The sequence below is a fragment of the Equus przewalskii genome, chromosome 5 (assembly GCF_037783145.1).
Source record: "Equus przewalskii isolate Varuska chromosome 5, EquPr2, whole genome shotgun sequence".
In the NCBI taxonomy this organism is placed as follows: domain Eukaryota; kingdom Metazoa; phylum Chordata; class Mammalia; order Perissodactyla; family Equidae; genus Equus; species Equus przewalskii.
In genome coordinates, this window is record NC_091835.1 from 8,009,134 (window position 1) to 8,028,177 (window position 19,044).

The window sequence follows — 19,044 nt, forward strand, 5'->3', positions numbered from 1 at the left end:
TTATAAGGAAATATCAAGACATGAGCCCTAAGCAAAGATAAGAAAACCCCAAAATTGTCAACCAATTAAGTGATGGGCACATTTTATCCTTAAAGGAAAAAGAGTTCGGCTGATTTCTGGCCCCCAGCTTCTGATCTGACAAAGTTTCTTACTTGTGCATATAAAAGAAGATGTAACCACTCCGATCTCGGTCACTCTGCACAGAAGCCTCCTGGATTTTAGACACTTCGAGGTCATTATAAGTAAACCACGCCTGCTTCTTGATGTCGTACACATCACTAATGTAATGACCTGAAATAAACAAACTCTTAAAATGGAGGTTTTTGAAAACATTGCTGAATTTTTCTCAGGTACAGGAAGTTTCAGAAAGAGATAAAAACAGCCACCTCATCCATCTTACTGCCAACAATGCTTCTAAACACCACTCAAAACATATGTACAGAAATTTAAGGGAGGGATATACTACATTGGGACAACTTTTTAGATAAATATATTTTCTTTAGGGGAACTTTGGCCATTTATGAATAGAGAAATAAAAACAGCTGCACCTATTAATACAATTCACATTTAGTGTGATCAAAGAAAAGATTTCAAAGTTTTTCTTGATGTATTCAACTTAACACCTCACAAAGCTAGGTACAGAACAACCTAATAAGGAGCAAATGGGGGCTACTTCATTTATTAAATGCTGAAATCATGATGTCCATTTACCTGAAGAAGAAGTGCTACCAATGTGACTGACAACACTGATGAGCCGATAGGAATGAGGAAGATTTCCTGTCTGGAAAACAGAAGTGGGTAAGACTTTTAACTCTTCATTTGACTAAAAGAAGAATATCCAATTTAAATTTATTATCAAAGCTGACTTGGCTAAGTTTCAGAGTGTATGTAGTCAGACTCAATAAAAAATCCAGCAGTTGGTATTGTCCATTGACCCAAGAACTCTACTCCCAACTAAGAATTTATCCTAGGAAAATAATTCAAAAAAAGAAAAGAGTATATATATAAAATTACTCACTGGAGAATTATCTATAATAATGAAAAGCTGGCACTAACAATAGGCCCAATAATAGTTAAATGGTTAGTGGTATATCAACTCAATATAATATTATTCAGCTATTTAAAAAAAATTACGTGGGTCAGTAACATGTTAACTTGTTTTTCAAACCCACATGAATGCACATAATAACCGTAGCTCTATAAAAATAGGTATTGTGAAAATTAACAAAGGGAAATCTTACTTAAAATGGAATCAGGAGGCTGGAAGGAGGAGCTCCCATGAAGTACTACTCAAGGTCAATTACAGGAAAGATACTTAATTACACACCCCAACAGAAAGTCCTCAACAGGAAAGAATCCTCAATTGCAGGAAGAAATGTACTTTGCATCCCAAGCAGAATCAACTATCCCATCAACTCAGCAAATAAGAAACCATCACCACCCTGAACTCTTGCTTTTCTCCAGTGGACTTTAGTTCAAAGCAAACCCTCCCAATTTCCCCCCTTTTCTCTATAAAGTAACATTCCTCTCGCTTGATGGTTGGATTTGCCTATGGTCTGCTACAGCATGCAAATTCTGAACTGCAATTCTTTAGCTGTTTCCGAATAAACTCGTTTTGCTGGTAAGATAACTAGCTGTTTTATTTTTAAGGCTCGCAGTATGTTAATGGGTAAGTACAGAAAAACAGAATGAAAAACATGTTGAGTTGCTGTGTTGCTAAAGGGATTATGGGTGAACTTTTAAATATTTTAAAAATGCTATTAAAATATCGTTAATAGAAAAATAAAACAAAAGTGATATTCATGCACTGCAGGTAGCACTGTAAGGTACAATTCTGGGAAGGAATATAGTTATATTAAACCAGATACCATTAAAATGATCATAAACTTTGATGCAGTAATTTATTTCTGGGGATTTACTTAAAAGAAGAAAATCTTAAATATAGAAAACATTACAATCATACACAGTTCCTCAGTGTATTATTACAGTGAAAAAACAGAAAAAATTTGTTCAATGTTAAAAATTAAAATAAATAGTATGTTCATTTGAGGGAATACAGTACAGCAGTTAAAAATAAAATTCTTATAAATAACTAGTTTTCAACAAGCAAGATAAAAACTACTTATGACTTTTTAAAAGTATACTTGGGGGTAGGGATGGCAAAAGATTACGCCAAAATGCTAACAGTAATTGTGTTAGGATGGGGGATCCTGGGTAATTAAAATTACAAAAAATTTGGAAAATGGGAGAAAAGCAATTATTTAAGGAAAAAGAAGGCTAAAAAAAAAAGATTCCAATGTGCTATATAGTTAATGTCATTAATTCTACAGATTTTACTGAGTAACAACCAACTAGTTTTGGTATTTAACTTTAAAGATAATGTAGTTTTCATAGAACTCAAGATGACTTTAAAGAGGAGGAGTGATACTGACAGTCTGGCCAGTTCTGCTCAGGGAATAAAACATCACGCACCTCAGCGTTTCTTTTCAGTTCCTCAGCTTCAGCCTCTGTGTACTCCATATCTAAAACATCCTCATTTCCAGAGTCCTCATCAGAACCCAATGAATCCAGAAAAGAGTTGTTAAACTCTGAAGAACACAAAGACAAAGTCTTGTAAAAGTTCTTGGAATAGACACAAAGAGATAGGCTTAGGAAGATATAAGATGGCTCAAGGTATACGTTTTATCATCCCAAGAAAACACAACACATACTATTAGGGTTCCAATTCACCCAACCCACTCTGGGGAATAAAAATTCAGACACCAGGTATCTGTAAAAGAAACGTCCCTTTTTCTTTTAAATATATTTATATGAAAGGGAATATAACTTTCATAAGAAAGGAATAAAACTGAAAGAGAATATAATTTTACAGATAATCCAGTTTCACTAAATTCTGTATTATACAAACTATATATTAGGTTCCAAGTACTTGGTGCATATTGTAGATGCCACTAGGAAATACAAATTAGCTCTCAGAAAAGAGATCATAAAAAGGCTGATATCCTTTCATTTTGTTCAGTATTAAGTCCTTTTTGAAATTTATAAAAATAATGGAAATTCAGTCTTTAACTCTTAAGTTTCACCTAAAATACACTAAACAAACAAATCCAAGATCCATTTTTTTCTTTAATAATGTGGTTCCACTGGAAGAATCCATCTGTACCCACAGCTTTAAAGACTCCCAGGAGCATCTGTACACAAAGGGCTCTTTGCTTCGAAATAGAATTAATTCCAGTAGAACCACATCACAGAGTTGTTTAAAAGACATGAACACCTAAGAATGGGAAGAACAAGAAAAGAGACTATAGCATCGAATTCTGGAAGGTAGAAAGTAGATGGGTGACTGATTTAGCTGACCTAAGAAAGCCAAAGCCAAATCCTTACGCAGTAAGGGGAAAGTTAAGAATCAATCCAAATTACATCACAGAATCCTCAAAAGACATACAACTTGGAAGTAGCAGGTACCTCTGCAACTGGAGGCCAAGGAGGGGATAAAAATAGGGATTAGGTGAAAGCTGTTTGAGAAACAGACTGCTAGATCCACTTCCCCCCTACTTCATGCTGAGGGCAACAAGAGAAGTCTAGAGCTTTATTCTCTGGAGAGGGTAAAACAGCCTCTGGATGAGGGGATGCTGGGCACAGGGAGGCCATGAATACCACACCGAAAATGGGAGTAGGCAACAGTCTGCACACTGAAGGAGGAGAATACCCCCTGCCCCATTCCTACGCTTGGCTCCAGAACGTTGGCAGCCACATCTTTTACCTTTAGGTAAAGGCAAGAGATTAGAAAACTCTTCTTTAGGAATCTGACCGGCCCAAGAGAAAAAGGCCTAAAATATTAACACCATCCCCCAAACACTCCCACTCTGTAAAACTCAAAGTTGATAAGCCCAGTTATTCATGCGCTCAGAGATTCCAATCATCTTTTTAGTCCCCTACTCTGAACCATGAGCTGACAGTCAAGGACCACCCGACACCGAGGAAAGCCTCTAACTAGCAAGACAGAGATCATAGCAAACACACGGGACAGAGCAATCTGGGGGAGACCATCTCCTGAGGGAGAAGAAAGCCTCAAACAAACACACAAATGAACTATATTTAACATCCTCAAGAGAGATGAGATGGTATTGCTTCCCTGAACAAAAAAAGACCTTATAAAAAAGGAACATTTGCGAAACAAATCAGTTCTTGAAAATTAGAAATACGGTAGAAATAAAACACTCCAAAGAGGGCTTAGAACTGGAGATAAGGCTGGAGAGACTCCCCGAGAACAGAGCAAAATGACAAAAAGAGAGGAAACCGGACAGAAGACAGGAGAGAACTACGAGGGCCAGACTAGAAGATCTGGATTACACGAGTTTCAGAAAGAAGAGAGAAAGCGGAAGGGAGGAAATCAGCGAAAATTTCTTAGAATTGAAGGACACAGCCTTCTAGATTAAAATGATCCAGAGTACCCAGCAAAATGGATGAAACAGACCCACATTAAGGCACATCACTGTGACACGTCATCACAACAGAAACAGAAGATCCTACAGCCTTTCAGAGAAAAGAGGTCACATCAGGATAAAGAACGACTTTAGACTTGTCAGACGGCAACCCTGTAAACAAGCCTTCTGTCACTGCCCAGCAGCATGAAACCAGGGGAAAACAATGCTCTCACAATGCCTGCAAACCCAGAATTCTACATTCAGCCAAACTATCCAGCAAACAGTAGAACAGAATTAAATTTGCAAGCTCTCCAAAAAATCGAAGTCACATCTCCTCTTCTTCAAGAAAACTACTGGGGATGTTCTCCATTCAAGCACAAGTAGACCAAGAATAGGGAAGCGAGATACAGGAAACGGGAGATTCAAACAAGGAGAGAATCAGAAGGAATCTCCAGCAGAACGGTTAGGAAGATCTCAGGATATCTGTGCATGAATGTAGAGGGCAACCAGTCCAGATTGGAGCAATATGACCTGAGACAGCCATCATCACCACCACTATATCTTTTTTTAAAAAATTTTTATTGAGTTTATGATAGTTTACAACCTTGTGAAATTTCAGTTGTATATTATTGTTTGTCAGTTGTGTTGTAGGTATACCACTTCACCCTTTGTGCCCACCCCCCACCCCCGCTTTCCCCTGGTAGCCACTAATCTGTTCTCCTCGTCTACATGTTTAACTTCCACATGTGAGTGGAGTCATACAGAGATTGTCTTTCTCTATCTGGCTTATTTCACTTAACATAACTCCCTCAAGGTCCAACCATGTTGTTGTGAATGGAACAATTTTATTCTTTTTTATGGCTGAGTAGTATTCCATTATGTGTATATATATATATATATATGTGTATATATATATATATACACCATATCTTCTTTATCCAATCATCAGTTGATGGGCACTTAGGTTGCTTCCACGTCTTGACTATTGTAAATAATGCCACCATGAACATAGGGGCGCATGGGACTTCTGGAATTGCTGACTTCAAGTTCTTTGGATAGATACCGAGCAGTACTATATCATCTTTTTAATCTGAGGACAGAATGCCCGGGTGAGTCTAGCTTGAACTCTTATTTGTAAGTGTCTCAACTACGTAACAGTGAAATTCTTGCTCCTTCCTCCATGCCGTGTCTAGATCAGCCTAAGAAGACTCATTTTGTGCCACCAAAGTGTTCCGCTTTGATCTACCTCAGAGAGCCAGAGAAAGGCCACAGTCATCTCAGAAACAGAAAATACAGAGTTTAGCCCACTTCCTGTGACCCCATGTCCCTGTGGACTTCCAGCACCTGGTCTATATTTGTTCTGCCAAATGCCATGCCTACGGGGAACTTTATGTTTCTGAATACTCACTCATCACTGCCCACTGACTTCCCCAGAGTGAGCTCTTGTAAATTCACAGGGAAGCTGAAGTCACAGTATCTTCTCCCAGGAGTTTTAAGAGTGGCAGTACTGCTCTTTCATACAGATGGATTACAGACAGATTGTCCTGGCAATTTACTTTTTCAAAATTAAAAAAATATAGTTTAGGGATGTGGATATAGATGGTAAAATGACTAAAAAGAAAGGGAAGCTAATGATGACTACAAACACACATTCGAACAGTGGTTTCCTCTGGGAAGGAGTGGTACAGGAAGGATATACAGGTAACTTCTAACATTCTATTTCTTTACCTGGGAGGTGTTCAAATTTGTTATTGTTATTAAAAATAACAAACACATTTTATATGCTCTTCTGTGTGTGATACATTACATCATTTAAACAAATGTAATTAAAATAACCTACACACCTTGAAGACTTAACTCTGTAGCTCTTTTGAGGTCATCGTCTTCTTTCTGTTCCCAAGCCTCCTAAGGGGACAAGAACAAAACTAAGGTATTTAAAGAGGTATTGACAAAACTCATTTAATGAGAATAAAATCAGCTGCTCTACAAGTATTTGCTAATAGTGTCTTCCATAATCTTACGGACATGTGGAATATGACCTTGGAGGGATGTGGAGAAGTTCTTTTTTTTTTTTTTAAAGATTGGCACCTGAGCTCACAACTGTTGCCAATCTTCTTCTTTTTTTTCCCCTGCTTTTTCTCCCCAAATCCCCCTGTATGTAGTTGTATATGTATTTTTTTAGTTGTGAGTCCTTCTAGTTGTGGCATGTGGGACGCCACCTCAGCGTGGCCTGATGAGCAGTGCCATGTCCGCGCCCAGGATCCAAACCGGCAAAACCCTGGGCCGCCAAAGCTGAGCGCGCGAACTTAACCACTTGGCCACGGGGCCAGCCCCCAAGAAGTTCTTTATTTTTTCCCAAACTGTCCTCCTAAAACACAACCTTGGGGGTTAAAGCGACTTAAATGCTACCTCCTCTAGTCAGTGGTATTTGGCTTGCCAACCAAAAGCCATTCAATGTGACATGATGTAATTCCCTTTCTTCTTATACGTATGAAATACCTGGCACATAGCAGATACTTAGAAGATTGCTCTCTTTTCTTTCCCCTGATTTACAGCATTTGACAATTTCCATGGTATAAATACTCCCATCATGGCCAATTTTAAGCTCCAACATGATGCTGAATGCAGAGTTGGGAAGAAGTGTGTACAGCCGGCTCTCCTGAGCAGACAGTGAGCTGGCTCTAGCACACCCATGACCCTAAGTCTATGACAGCAAGACAAACAATATTTCCACAGTATACTCTTCATAGATATTTATTTTTATTCTTGCTAAAGTAACCAAGACACCTAATAGAAGCTGGGTAAATACTAAATGAATGCTGCTGACTGCTACTTTTCTAATACACCTGAGATTCTCTTAGAAAAAATAATACCTCTGAAAATGTCTGAACTAGATGACTAACTATAAAAAGGAACAGGAAAATGTTGACTGTAAAAAAATTTCCCCTCTCATCTTCAGAGAAAAGATAATTTACAAATGATGCATGAATACAGAAAAAACACAATTTAAGCAGAATTGTTTTATACTTTTTAAAGTTACTAAAGTACACAAGAAGCTTATAATGAGCTATTCCGCATTAAAGTCCTGGGAGCAATAATATTGTGTTTAAGAAAGCAACAGAGACATTCCCCAAGAGGAAATATGATTATTTAGACTTCTTCAAGTATATAAAGTCTATGCCGAAACCAGGAGGTAAAGGACTACTTTAATTATTAATAGAATGATGCGGTTATACCAAACTAAAGAAACTTCATCTTATAATCCTATCCTCACATCTGAGAAAAATAAGATAGTTTTAACTGGGTTGGCTAACAAGAAATAGGATAGATGTCTTTCCTCAATGAAGAAGAGGGGTGCTGAATTTCTTTTTCTGCACCATTGTTAAGAAATCAGACCTTGGTCTTTTACATTATAAGTAAGTCTTCTAAAACAAATGATTACTATATATTATTTGCAAAATAATTTGACATATATACATCTTGATGACAACGCAGCTAGGGATGTACTTCCTATAAATAAAAGGATATAGAACAGCTGGTTCTGAAAAGGTTTTAAAGCAGCAGTTCTCAACCTTGGCTGCACATTAGAATCACCAAGGGAGGGGCCGGCCCCGTGGCCAAGTGGTTAAATTTGCGCGCTCCGCTTTGACAGCCCAGGGTTTCACTGGTTCGGATCCTGGGCGCAGACATGGCACTGCTCGTCAGGCCATGCTGAGGTGGCGTCCTGCATGCCACAACTAGAAGGACCCACGACTAAAATATACAACTATGTACTGGGCAGACCTGGGGAGAAAAGGTAGGAAAAAAAAAAGAATCAACAAGGGAAGTTTCAAAACATCTTTATTTTTTTAAAAAAACTAGATGCCCAGACCACACCCCAGATCAATTACATCAGAATTTCTTAAAACTCCCCAGATAATATTAATGTGTAGTTAAGATTGAGACCCACTGTTTTAGGGAGATTAGATTTCTTAATCTGATTATTTGCAAACATTAAAACTATGCATCCATTCTAGGGAATCTTGGTAAATTTTTATTACTAACATGATTTTTATTTCATAGGATTAGACAACCATGAAAATATCACCTTTTACTCAGATATGTCAGGTGACTGCAATACTGCAAGTCAATCAGCTTTCGCAAATATAAGCATAAAAAACTAAAAATCGAAGAATAGATTACTACGTAAAGAAAACAGCAGATAAATCTTAGCCTGTAACTAAAATCTGAAATTTCAGATAATATTCCTGAGAATTTTACATTCAAACAGTTCATAGGAAAAGATTCACATTGTGATAAAACGACCAAAACAAATACATTGCCTTAAAATATTAATGATAAAATCATGGTGGTATGCTGGTTTTTCTATAGTTTTCAAAATAAATTTGGACTGGGGATGATCTTTAATATTCCATCTTGCTTTAGCATGCAATAAACTACAGTGATGGGAGGTAACCAACAATACATTTTATTGCATGTGGATTAAAAAAACAATACAAAACAAAACTATCGATGTTTCTATTCAAACCCAAGGCAAAGCCCCAAACAAGTTTTTTTGTTTGTTTGTTTTGATGGATCAATGACTCATTGTATGTAAATCACCTGGAACGATGCCTCACACACTGAAAGTATTAATTATTCTAAGTGTTAATTACATATACTAATTATTATTATTCTGTTTCTTGGAAAGATAGGTACGGAGAAAGCAGCAACATAAACATCTCTTACTTGCTCCTGGAGGCTCTGAGCCAATGCCTGCTGAAGCTCTTGCTCTTCCCTTTCACGCTCCATATCATACTGCTGGAGCCAATCAACCTCTCCTTGAGATCCTTCCGGAGTTTTATTTTCTTTATTCTCATCACAGTCTTTAGTTATTTCAGTAAAACTGGCAGGATCTGAGGAAGCAGAACATAACATAACTGGGAAATCCTCTCTAATAAACTGAAATCTCTGGACTAGAGTGACATCTACTGCTCAGAGAGTAATTTATCCTAACTTTATACATAACTTGCTTGGGACACACAATTTCATCTTACTGTATCTAGATCATGGTTTCTGAATCTCAGCACTACTGAAATTTTCGGTGGGACAATTTTTTGCTGTTGGAGGGTTGGGGGGCTGTCCCATGCATTGTAGAATGTTTAGCAACATCCTTGGCCTCTACCTACTAGATGCCAGTAGCAACCTCCCTCCCCAGCAGTTGTGACAGCCAAAAGTGACATTGTCAAATGTCCCCTGGGGGACAAAATTGCACTAGTTGAGAACTACTGATCTAGAGCAATTGTCTTGAAACTTAACCAATTATCAGAAGCACCATGGTTAAGGATGGAGAAGAATAAATGGCCACATCATAGGTCATAATGTCAAATGACCAAGTACTAGGAATAAAGTATTGTTTAGAGTAAATGAAGTAAGAATTAGGCTAGAATGATTAAGCTAATGTTGACATCTTCCCATTTATTACATTATGTCAAATGAGTGTTTTCACATTAATAATCAAATAAGCTTTGCAAATATTCTATGTCAAAAGAGCTACATACAGTATGTAATAAACATCTCATGTACCGCACAAGTATATGACAACATGTATGCTTAAAACACTCATCCAGGGAGATAAGAAAAAAAATTAATCTTTCATTTCTTTTTGTTCCTTCTCTATCTCTAGACTAAGACTAGCTGGAATAACCAGTATGGTCATGATTTTGTTCTGGTTATTTGAATTTCATTAGAATTTTTAATACAGGTAAGAGTCAGGAGAAGATGATCACCACCCCCCTTCGTCCCTTCCATTTCAAACTCTTTACCAAGGCAAAAATTCTCATCTTAACAAGTTAAGGAAATTCTCATAAAAAGAATTTAACTGGTCACAAGAATTACCTTTACAGATTCATTTTTATATAGATTGTCTTAAAATTAGTATATGCTCTTTACCTGCCCTAATATTGCATTTTAACCATTTAAATGATCAATACTTTTCCATAGCACAAGACAACGCTGAAGCTTACAACACCTTGGTTTTAGACTCTAAATCAGCAACTAGTCATCATTTTTTAAATGAATTGAATTATTTACTGAATATTTACCATTAAAACTAACCCTGAATATGCACTAAAAGAGGAAAAGAAACGTGGGATACATTAAGTGCAAAAACAGTATGACCCCAATTAAGAAAAATTATTCTGGAGATGTCAATAATTTCTTCTTTTCCTCTCTTCTTAGAGAAACAGTCATTTCCTCAGCCTGGAAGGGGCAGCTCTGAAGCTTGTATGACACTACCTGTCTCTCTGGCCTTAGTTTATTCAACTAGGAATGGATATTTGAGGCAACCAATCAGATTACTTCTTTTGGAAATTTGGAACTGAGACATTCAAAGTTACCTGATGCTAAGCATTTCAAATGGAAGAAATATTTGAGAGTTGAAGCTGCTATTTTAGCACATAGATGAGTAATATTATTTTTATTATCAAAACATACTCATAAAAAAAGGTGACAGAGGAAAAAAAAAAAAAGGTGACAGAGGGAGGGAGGTGACATCAGCATCATGGTGGAGTGAGCTTGCCCAGGACTCTCCCCTCCAACACACAACAAAAAGGAAGAACCATATTCCAACAGAAAATACCCTAAAAGCACAGGAATCCTTGGAGAGTCACAGCAGCCACACGATGGAGGGCGATGGAGGGCGGAGAGGCTGGAGCCCCCCCTTTGAGGAGCCCGGAACGGGGTAACAGAGAACTTCGCTCCCTCCCCTAAAGACTGGGATCGTTGCCAGGGAGGCTCCATGAGGGAAGGCGTGGGGGAGGGGTCGCACATCCACAGGATCACCTGGGACTCCCTAGCGCCCTTGCAGCCTAGAGGGAAGCCCTCTAATGGGCAAAAGCTTTCACCTGGGGTGACCTCATGAAGCCCAGACCCCAGGAGACCAGACAGTGAGAGCCGAGTGGGAAACCCGGACGGCATGCAGGAGAAAGCACCCGTCCTCCGACCCGCATGTTGCGCCATCTCAGCTCAAAGCAGAGAGCTCAGAATACCTGGCTCTCCAGCCCCATCCAGTGGCGATAGGCTGTAACTGCAACTGAATAATATCACGATGGGAAAACCCCATTCTTCCAACATCAGGCAGTTCATCAACTCTCCAGAACAGAGAGAAAACAACAAATACCCAGAATTCAGTCCCGAGGACTCAGAAATAAGTAAACTAAATGAAAATGAATGCAAAACAGCTATCATCAAAAAACTCAATGAAGTAAAAGAGAATATAGAGAAACAATTCAACAAGTTCAGGAGCTACTTCACAAAAGAGACTGAAACTATAAAGAAGAATCAATCAGAAATACTAGAGATGAAAGACACAATGGAAGAGATAAAACAAAATACAGATTCCCTGAATGCTCATGTGGACACCATAGAGGAGCGAATCAGCATAATCGAAGATAGACATGTTGAATTGCTCCAGACAGAGGAGAGAGAACTGAGACTAAAAAGAAATGAAGTAAGTCTCCGAGAAATATCTGACTCAATGAGGAAATGCAACATAACAATTACAGGTATTCAAGAAGGTGAATGGAGCAGAAAGTGTGCTCAAAGACACAATAGCAGAGAACATCCCAAATCTAGGGAATGAGAGGGAAATGTGTGTGGAGGAAGCTTTCAGATCGCCTAGATTTGTCAATGTAAAAAGACCTACTGCAAAGCATATAGTAGTAAAACTGGCAAAAATGAATGACAAAAAAAGAATACTCAGGGCAGCAAGGCAGAAGAAAATAACCTAAGAAGGAACCTCTATCAGACTTTCAGCAGATTTCTCTGCAGAAGCCTTACAGGCTAGGAGAGAATGGAATGACATATTCAAAACTTTAAAAGATAAAAATCTTCAGCCAAGAATACTCTATCCAGCAAAAATACCCTCCAGATATGAGGGAGAAATTAAATCTTTCCCAGACAAACAAAAGCTAAGGGACTTTGTAGCCACGAGACACCCCCCCCCCCAAGAAATCCTCAAGAAGGCCCTCATACATGAAAAAAGAAAAAAAGGGAGAAAGGGGTCACAAAACACAGAGTAAGGAGACAAACAGATAGAGAGAATCAGAATAGGATAGCAAATATTCAACTACAGCATTAGGATAAAGGGAAGGAAAACACTAAAAACAAAGGCAATCTTGTCACTTTAATCACAAACACAACACAAACTGGAATAACATATGAGAATAATAACTTAGGAGGGGAGGAGGAAAGGGACTGAATCAGTTTAGACTGAGGAAATAAGAGGCCACCAGAAAATGGACTATGTTATACACAAAATTCTGAATACAAACTTCAGGGTAGCCACTAAACTAAAAAGCAGAACAGAGACACAAAAAGTAAATAAGGAAAAAACAAAGAAACACGGCATAAAAAACTGCATAATTCAATGGGTAAACCAAAACACACAGGACGAGAAAAAAAGGAAATAGAGGAAAACCAAAAAAGGAGTGATATAATAACAGCATTAAGCCCTCATATATCAATAATCACCCTCACTGTAAACGGACTGAACTCTCCAATAAAAAGACACAGAGTGGCAAGATTGATTAGAGAACAAGATCCAACAATTTGTTGCCTCCAGGAAACACACCTCAGCTACAATGACAAATACAGGCTCAGAGTGAAGGGGTGGAAGATGATACGCCAAGATAATGGCAAACAAAAGAAAGCAGGTGTCACAATACTTATATCACACAAAGTAGACTTCAAGATAAGGTAGGTAAAGAGAGACAAAGAGGGGTAATATATAATGATCAAAGGGACACTCCTCAAGAAGAAATAACGCTTATAAATATCTATGCACCCAACACAGGAACACCAAAGTTCATAAAGCAACTATTAACAAACCCTAAAAGAAGATATTAAAAATAACACAATAATAGTAGGGGACCTCAACACACCACTCACATTGTTGGACAGATCATCCAGACAGAAAATCAACAAGGAAACAGTGGAATTAAATGAAAAGCTAAAACAGTTGGACTTAATAGACATATATAGAACCTTCCATCCAAAAACAGCAGAATACACGTTCTTCTCAAGTGTGCATGGAACATTCTCAAGGACAGACCATATGTTGGGAAACAAGGTAAGCCTCTATAAATTTAAAAAAATTGAAATAATAACAAGCATCTTCTCCAATCATAATTCTACAAGGCTAGAAATTAATTACAAGAAAAAAGCTGAGAAAGGGACAAAGATGTGGAGACTAAACAATACGCTATTGAACAAGCAATGGATAATTGAAGAAATTAAAGAAGAAATCAAAAAACATCTGGAGACAAGTGAAAATTATAACATGCCATACCAACTCAAGGGATGCAGCAAAAGCTGTATTAAGAGGGAAATTCATTGCAATACAGGCACACCTTAACAAACAAGAAAAATCCCAAATAAGCAATCTCAAATTACACCTAAATGAATTAGAAAAAGAAGAAAAAACAAAGCCCAAAGTCAGCAGAAGAAGAGAAATAATAAAAATCAGAGCAGAAATAAATGCTATTCAAACAAAAAAGGCAGCAGAAAGGATCAATGAAACAAAGAGCTGGTTCTTAGAGAAGATAGATAAATTTGACAAACCCCTAGCCAGACTTACAAAGAAAAAAAGAGAGAAAGCACAAATAAACAAAATCAGAAATGAGAGGAGAAGTAACAACAGACTCCACAGAAATAGAATGGATTATAAGAGAATACTACGAAAAACTATATGCTGACAAAATGGATAACCCAGAGGAAATGGATAAATTCTTAGACTCTTACAACCCCCAAAGCTGAGTCAAGAAGAAACAGACAATCTGAATAGGCCAATCACAAGGAAAGGGATTGAAACAGCAATCAAAAGCATCCCAAAGAATAAAAACCCAGGACCAGACAGCTTTCCTGGGCAATTCTACCAAACTTTCAGAGAGGATTTAATACCTATCCTTTTCAAGCTATTCCAAAAAATTAGGGAGGATGGAACACTTCCTAACACATTCTACGAGGCCAACATCACTCTGACACCAAAGCCTGACAAGGACAGCACAAAAAAGGAGAACTACAGGCCAATATTGCTGCTGAACATAGATGCAAAAATTCTCAACAAAATTTTCGCAACCCAAATTCAGCAACACATCAAAGGGATCATACATCATGATCAAGTGAGATTCATACCAGGGACACAAGGGTGGTTCAACATCCGCAAATCAATCTACGTGATACACCACATCAACAAATTGAGGAATAAAAACCACATGATCATCTCAATAGATGCAGAGAAAGCATTTGACAAGATCCAACAGCCATTTATGATAAAAACTCTTAACAAAATGGGGATAGAAGGAAATTACCTCAACATAATAAAGGCCATATATGACAAACCCACAGCCAACATCATACTTAATGGGCAAAAACTGAGTGCCATACCCTTGAGAACAGGAATGAGACAAGGATCCCCAGTATCACCACTTTTATTCAACATAGTTACTGGAGGTTTTGACCAGAGCAATTAGGCAAGAGGAAGGAATAAAAGGAATCCAAATAGGGAGTGAGGATGCGAAACTCTCGCTGTTTGCAGATGACATGATCTTGTATATAGAAAACCCCCAAAAATCCATTTGAAAACTAATAGAAATAATTAACAACTACAGTAAAGTTGCAGGGTACAGAGTCAACCTACAAAAATCAACTGTTTTTCTATACTCCAATAACGAACTTACAGAAAGAGAACACAAAAATATAATTCCATTTGCAATCGCAACTAAAAAAATAAACTATCTAGGAATAAATTTAAGCAAGGAGGTGAAGGACTTATACAAAGAAAACTATAAGACATTACTGAGAGAAATTGATAATGACTTAAAGAGATGGAAAGAGATTCCTTGCTCATGGATTGGAAGAATAAACATAGTTAAAATGTCCATATTACCCAAAGCAATCTACAGATTCAATGCAATCCCTATCAGAATCCCATGACATTCTTCACGGAAATAGAGCAAAGAATACTAAAATTCACATGGGGCAATCAAAGACCCTGAATTGCTAAGGCAATCCTGAGAAAAAAGAATAAAGCTGGAGGCATCACAAGCCCTGACTTCAAAATGTCCTACAAAGCCACACTGACCAAAACGGCAGTGACCAAAAACAGGCACACTGATCAATGGAACAGAACTGAGAGCCCAGAAATAAAACCACACATCTACGGTCAGCTAATCTTCGACAAAGGTGCCAAGAACATACAATGAAGAAAAGATAGTCTCTTCAATAATTGATGGTGGGAAAACTGGACAGCCACATGCAAAAGAATGAAGGTAGACCACCATCTCACACCATACACAAAAATAAACTCAAAATGGATCAAAGACTTAAAGACACGACCTGAAACTATAAAACTCCTGGAAGATAATATTGGCAGTACACTCTTTGACACTGAACTAAAAAGGATCTTTTCAAATACCATGTCCTCTCAGACAACGGAAACAAAAGAAAAAATAAACAAGTGGGAATCCATCAGACTAAAGAGCTTCTGCAATGCAACAGAAACTAGGATCAAAAGAGAGACAACCCACCAACTGGGAGAAAATATTTGCAAATCATATATCTGACAAGGGGTTAAACTCCATAATATATAAGGAACTCAAACAAATGAACAATAAAAAAGCAAACAACCCGATCAAAAAGTGGGCAGAGATGAACAGACGTTCTTCCAATGAAGATATACAGATGGCCAATAAACACATGAAAAGATGTTCAACATCATTAAGATACCACCTTACGCCTGTTAAAATGGCTCTAATCACTAAGACTAAAAATAACAAATGTTGGAGAAGGTGTGGAGAGAAGGGAACCCTTACACACTGCTGGTGGGAATGCAAACTGGTGCAGCCGCTACGGAAAACAGTATGGAGATTCCTTAAAAAGCTAAAAATAGACCTGCCATATGACCCAGCTATCCCACTACTGGGTATCCACCCAAACAACTTGAAATCAACAATCCAAAGTAACATATGCACCCCATGTTCACTGCAGCACTATTCACAATAGCCAACACATGGAAGCAACCCAAGTGCCCATCGACCAATGATTGGATAAATAAGATGTGGTATATATATATAAAATGGAATACTACTCAGCCAGAAAAAAGGACAAATTCATCCCATTTGCAATAACATGGAAGGACCTAGAGGGAATTATGCTAAGTGAAATACGCCAGACTGAGATAGACAAACACCATATGATTTCACTCATATGTGGAATACAAACAAGTACTGGGACAAAGAAAACAGTTCAGTGTTTACCAGAGGAAGGGGGGTAGGGGGACACTTGGGGGGAAGGGGAGCACTTACGTGGTGACAGTCAAGAAATAATGTACAATTGAAATCTCACATTGATGTAAACTATTATGAAGTCAATAAAAAAAACAAAAAACAAAAACAAACAAAAAGAGGTGACAGAGGTACAATTTTTCTTAACTGATAATTTTTAGCACTCAATATACCTATATACCTCACACAACCGTGGAATTACACTAACAATTAATCCATGTGATAGAAAACAGATCAAGAAAGTTTAAGATACTAAAATCAATATACATTTGTCTTCAGGACAAGATTATCAGATGGACATAAAAACAAGATCTATGGAAACAAATATGACCACACAATAACAATACACTTTTAAGGAATTTGCACAATGGATCAAAGGAGAACCATGTGTTACAACTCAACATTCTTATACTAAATATATCATTTGCATCTTCCCCCTCTCCAACTGAAACCTGCTCCTTTCCTACATGCTATAGTTCAGTGAATGGGATCACTGTCTACACAGGTTTTTTTTTAAGACAGAAACTTGGGGATCATTTTTGACTTCTTCAGATTTACCCCCTCATATCAGATAAATCATTATTTCTTAACTACCTTTTGAATCCATCAACTTTTTTCTTTTCAAGGCCAAAACCTTGGCGTAGGGCACCATTAACTTTGGTTTGGACTACTGCAGTAACTTCCTACCAGGTCTCACAAGATTACTTTGGTTCTTCTCTAATTTATGTACTACACTACAGCCAGAACGGTCCTTTTCAAATATAGAATTCTTTTTGCAGGGGAAGATTAGCCCTAAGCTAACATCTGTTGCCAATCTTCCTCCATTTTTCTTCCTTCCACCATCCTGCAAAGCCCCAGTACAAGTTGTGTACAGTTCTAAGTTCTGGTTTTTCTATGTGAGCTGCTGCCACAGCAGGCTACTGACAGACGAGCAGTGTGGTTCTGTGCCTGGGAAATGAACCTGGGAGCACACTGAACTTTAACCACTAGGCCATCAGGGCTGGCTCTCAAATATAAATCTTTATCAAACACTTGTTTCCTTAAAATTATTCAATAACTTCCTAATGCTTTTGAAATAAAAGTTCAAACTCGAAGACATGGCTTAAGGCCTTGTAAAAGTGGAGACCGCACAACTCTAGTCTCATCTCTTGTTTTCCATCTCACCACTATGCTCTGGTCAGGCAGATCACTCTCAACTTCTTTTTAGGTCCACTAACTTGCCAGGGCCTTTCCCAAGTCTGGGCCTCTGCGTCCACTCTTCCTTCTAGCTAGTGTCTGGAGACAGTGAAACCTTCCTCAGCTAGTCTTTGTGCCCTTCCTCAGTTGATTCATGAGACAGCCAAGATTGTGTTGTGCCCCAAATATTTCCTGAGAATCTACTACATGCCAGGGTACTGCTGTAGAAGCTGGGGATATAGTGATAATTAGGGCAAGATGGCCCTTGCCCTCAAGAAGCTTAAGTACAAAGACTCTGAGTGAGAATGAGCTTAGCATATCTGAGGAGCAGAGAGAGATAATGCCAGTATGGCTAAAATAGTAGAGTGAAAGATGGGGAGAGTGGAAACAGGCCATGGTAAGAAGCTGGATTAAGTGTAACGGGGAGTCACAATAAGTTTTAAGCAGAAGAGTGATAATCATGATGCATGGTTCAGAAAGATTACTTTGGCTGCTTTGTTCATGAAAGAAGGTCTGGGGCGGGGCAAGAGTGGAGGAAGAGATATCAGGAATCAGTTGTAGTGGCCCAAGTGAGAGACGGAAGACTAGAGTTGGAGTTTGAAGATGTTGATAAATAGTTGGATTCAGGACATATTTTGGAGGTAATAGCTGACTCTACTCACTGATGGACTGAATGCAAGGTATGAAATAAAACGAAAAATCAAGGGAGTCATGTTTTTTAGCCGAACAACTGGATTTATGACATGAGGAAGGCATATTGGGGGAGAGGGGGCAATAAAAATTAGTCAAATGGACATTGCAAGTAGGCATTTCAATAAATAAGTTTAAAGCTCAGGGGAGAGATCCAGGCTAGAGATATGAATTTGATATTCCATCAGTATGTGAGGCTGTGGTACTATATGAGATCACTTAGGAAGAGAGCTTAAGTAGAAAATAAGATAGCTAAGGCCAGCGTCCTGGGAATATTCCAACAGTTAGAGTTCTGATGAAGGAAGCAAAAAAACCCCCCCCAAAACAACAAAACCAAACCTGAAATGACTGGTTGGTCTAGTAGGAAGAAAAAACCCAAGTGTGGTAGCATGAAAGCTCATAGAAAAAAATTCATAAAGTTTCAAATA

General features: G+C 38.1%; 1 protein-coding gene across 7 annotated transcripts in view; it reads right to left on the minus strand.

The window, feature by feature from the left end:
* USP37 (ubiquitin specific peptidase 37) overlaps positions 1 to 19,044 on the minus strand; it is a 96,635-nt gene that overhangs the window by 5,042 nt on the left and 72,549 nt on the right. For all 7 annotated transcript variants that reach the window (XM_070618274.1, XM_070618275.1, XM_070618269.1 and 4 more), the window contains 5 exons: positions 9,156 to 9,322; positions 6,272 to 6,332; positions 2,473 to 2,588; positions 712 to 781; positions 153 to 291 (listed from right to left, as the gene is read on the minus strand). In XM_070618274.1, the coding sequence (XP_070474375.1) occupies positions 153 to 291; positions 712 to 781; positions 2,473 to 2,588; positions 6,272 to 6,332; positions 9,156 to 9,322 (553 nt within the window). The remainder of the gene's footprint in view (positions 1 to 152; positions 292 to 711; positions 782 to 2,472; positions 2,589 to 6,271; positions 6,333 to 9,155; positions 9,323 to 19,044) is intronic.